Raw genomic sequence first — 2,441 nt, 5'->3', positions numbered from 1 at the left:
AAAAAAAAAAAAAAAATTCAACCAGCAGAAAACCTTACTACCCTGCCCCACTTCTAATCACATTTAATCATCATGTGGTCACAGAGGGCTTACCAGAACCACAATATCCTTCATGTGTTCAAACTCCTCAGGGTGGAGGAAGGCTGTGAACTCTTCTCTGTCTGCTGCATGGTCCCCGTTCAGATCAGCTGATTTAAACCTCCTCTCGTCACGAGGAAGCATCTTCTTGAAGCTGAACTGGTCTGTGGCATCCTCAAACTCCTCCGGGTTGGCTAAGAGGGAGAAGTGAGATCAGGTTACTGTCACACCTGTAAATAGCTGTGTTATACTTTAATAGTGGATATAAAAAAACAAACAAACAAGTGAATTCATACCGAGGTAGTATCCGTATGTGGCCTGCTTGTACTCATCCCATGAAATCTTGTTGTCTTTGTTCAGGTCATAATCTGTCCACACCTTTGCCACGTTCTCATATACATAACGCTTCTGTACACGTTTTATCCAGGCCTTGAGTTCAGCCGTGGTGATGTAGCCATTACCGTCGCTGTCTATCCGGTCCACGATTTTACTGTAAAAGGAAAGAGGAGAAAGAGAGGGAAACCTTTGTTAGAGACATATATGTTCCCATTTGCCTAATGTTCCTGGAGAATTTCCAAGACCAGAGGTAAAGTCTTCTTAGTGCTGTTTCATCTCCCACCCACTGATGAGTTGTCTAAGGTACACTGTAGACCCAGTTACCAGCCCCAGCAAGCAGAAGAAAATAACAACTAAATAAATATTTGGCAGCGCCATTTTTACTACAAGGGATGTGGCTTCAATTAGACTCTGGTGGGAGGGGCAGGCAAACCCATTTTAGTAGGCTACAAAAAAGTGTAGTGCAGTGTAGCTGTGGTGTATTCTTAGACCTGGGTTGCCACGTTGAGATGTTACAGGGGTCCTCCCACTCCCATCGCCACAGGAACACGTTGTCTTTGGGGAAAAGCCCATTTAGTCAACGTGTGTTACATAGTGCCAACATGTCATCCAAGTAGTTTGAAGCGAATGAAGAAGCTCGCATGCGCACGCGCACACACATCCTTTACACACACACACACACACAGAACCACGTAGCACATGAAGTTTGATACAGCAGCGCTATATGAAGACTGCCTTCTGCCACACTACTTTACTCAAACTCCATCAACTACAAATGGTTCTTTAATGACGATCTATAATTAAGATTTCGGCAAAGCAATTAACTCTGTAGGAGTGTGTGCGAACAGTGCTTCATGCAGCCCTGTAGATCTGCTGGCATGCACATCCCTCTCAGGCACTTGTGCTCCTGTTGTTAAATTTTAATGTCCTTAGCCTGAACAGTTACACGCAACAGCAGGAGAGAAGAAGTGACTGTGCGTGATTTACAAAAAAACAAAACAAAAAAAAACAAAACAATGACAATAACACTACGACTGTCAGTGTATTGTCACATATCGAAGTCAGCTCATGTGGCAGAATGATAATGTTATTTCCTTACCCAAGCCTGTCCTTGCTCTCCTCGGGGGTGAGCTGGTCAAATGTTTTGGCCTCCTCTTTGCCAAGAAAGGCCTCATGGTCGTATTGGTAGCTTTTATTGTCTTCGTGCGCCTGCCTGCTCAGTTCTGGGTCATGATGAACTCTCTCTTTCCTTAACGTTGGTTTACCATGCACCACAACAGTGCACAGAAGGACCGCGCACACGAAGCTGAGGAGGTCCATCGGTCAGGGATGAAGCTGGGTTTCTCTCTGAGGCCACAGCTGTTGTTTCTAAACAGGCCTATATGACACTACAATGTAGAATTAGCAAGCTGCAATGTAGCAGCTTTCACTGCTTGTAAGCGCCACACTAACCTTTCTTTCTCTCTTACAGCAGCGGTCTGCTACAGTGTTGCAGCAGCATCCAAACACCAAACCTGCAAAAAGCACCTGGTCCTGCACACAGGTCCACTGAGAGCACCTACAGTCCTCACTCAAAACGATTTTAGACAATCCTGTCCCTTTTCCTGAGGAAGGGATGCAACCAAACCGGGATTTCCTGCCGCCTTACGCACAGCCAATCACAGTGTCCGTTTCAGGCAAGGCCCAGCCTCTTCCACCGAGAGGACCCCTCCCATTGGTCCACAGGATGTCGGTAACGCTAGAGGGATTCAGGCGCCACGTTGCAAGCCGACGCGCAAACTCGGCTCAGTCTGGAGTCAGCATGGGTCAGTGTGGAGCCAGTGAGAAGTAAAAACACGACTTATACGAAATTGTACAGCTCCACAACCCGCAGAGCTGCGTCAGTATCATGATCATGTTGCCACTCGTACCAACATGCACCCGCCATGACGGCGTGGCTGTGTGTAAATGTGTGGAGCGTACAGGTATGTGCATGTACAGGTTGTGATTAACTACGGTTCAAGCCCCCATTGTGTTAATTATGCACT

The 2,441-nt window shown here is 46.6% G+C and overlaps 1 protein-coding gene across 1 annotated transcript; it reads right to left on the bottom strand.

Annotated features, from left to right (window-relative positions):
• Window positions 1–61: 61 nt before the first annotated feature.
• LOC111653462 (reticulocalbin-1-like) lies at window positions 62–2,038 on the bottom strand. The gene is made up of 3 exons (XM_023404082.2): window positions 1,514–2,038; window positions 375–568; window positions 62–272 (listed from the first exon to the last, which is right to left on the bottom strand). The coding sequence occupies exons 1-3, from the start codon at window positions 1,732–1,734 to the stop codon at window positions 79–81; spliced, it is 609 nt and encodes a 202-aa protein (XP_023259850.1). The 5' UTR covers window positions 1,735–2,038; the 3' UTR covers window positions 62–78.
• Window positions 2,039–2,441: the final 403 nt, after the last annotated feature.

This window comes from Seriola lalandi, unplaced genomic scaffold (assembly GCF_002814215.2).
Source record: "Seriola lalandi dorsalis isolate HSWRI2012SDOR001 ecotype SW California unplaced genomic scaffold, Sedor1 jcf7180001974084, whole genome shotgun sequence".
In the NCBI taxonomy this organism is placed as follows: domain Eukaryota; kingdom Metazoa; phylum Chordata; class Actinopteri; order Carangiformes; family Carangidae; genus Seriola; species Seriola lalandi.
This window is presented reverse-complemented; position numbering and strand designations above follow the sequence as displayed.

What these genes read in the sequence shown, in the direction of transcription:
- LOC111653462 (XM_023404082.2), bottom strand. Translation starts at nt 1,734, where the DNA reads ATGGACCTCCTCAGCTTCGTGTGCGCGGTCCTTCTGTGCACTGTTGTG. An exon ending in GAGAGCAAGGACAGGCTTGG is followed by an intron (nt 569 to 1,513) that starts GTAAGGAAATAA and finishes TTCCTTTTACAG; the next exon opens with TAAAATCGTGGACCGGATAG. An exon ending in CACATACGGATACTACCTCG is followed by an intron (nt 273 to 374) that starts GTATGAATTCAC and finishes TCTCCCTCTTAG; the next exon opens with CCAACCCGGAGGAGTTTGAG.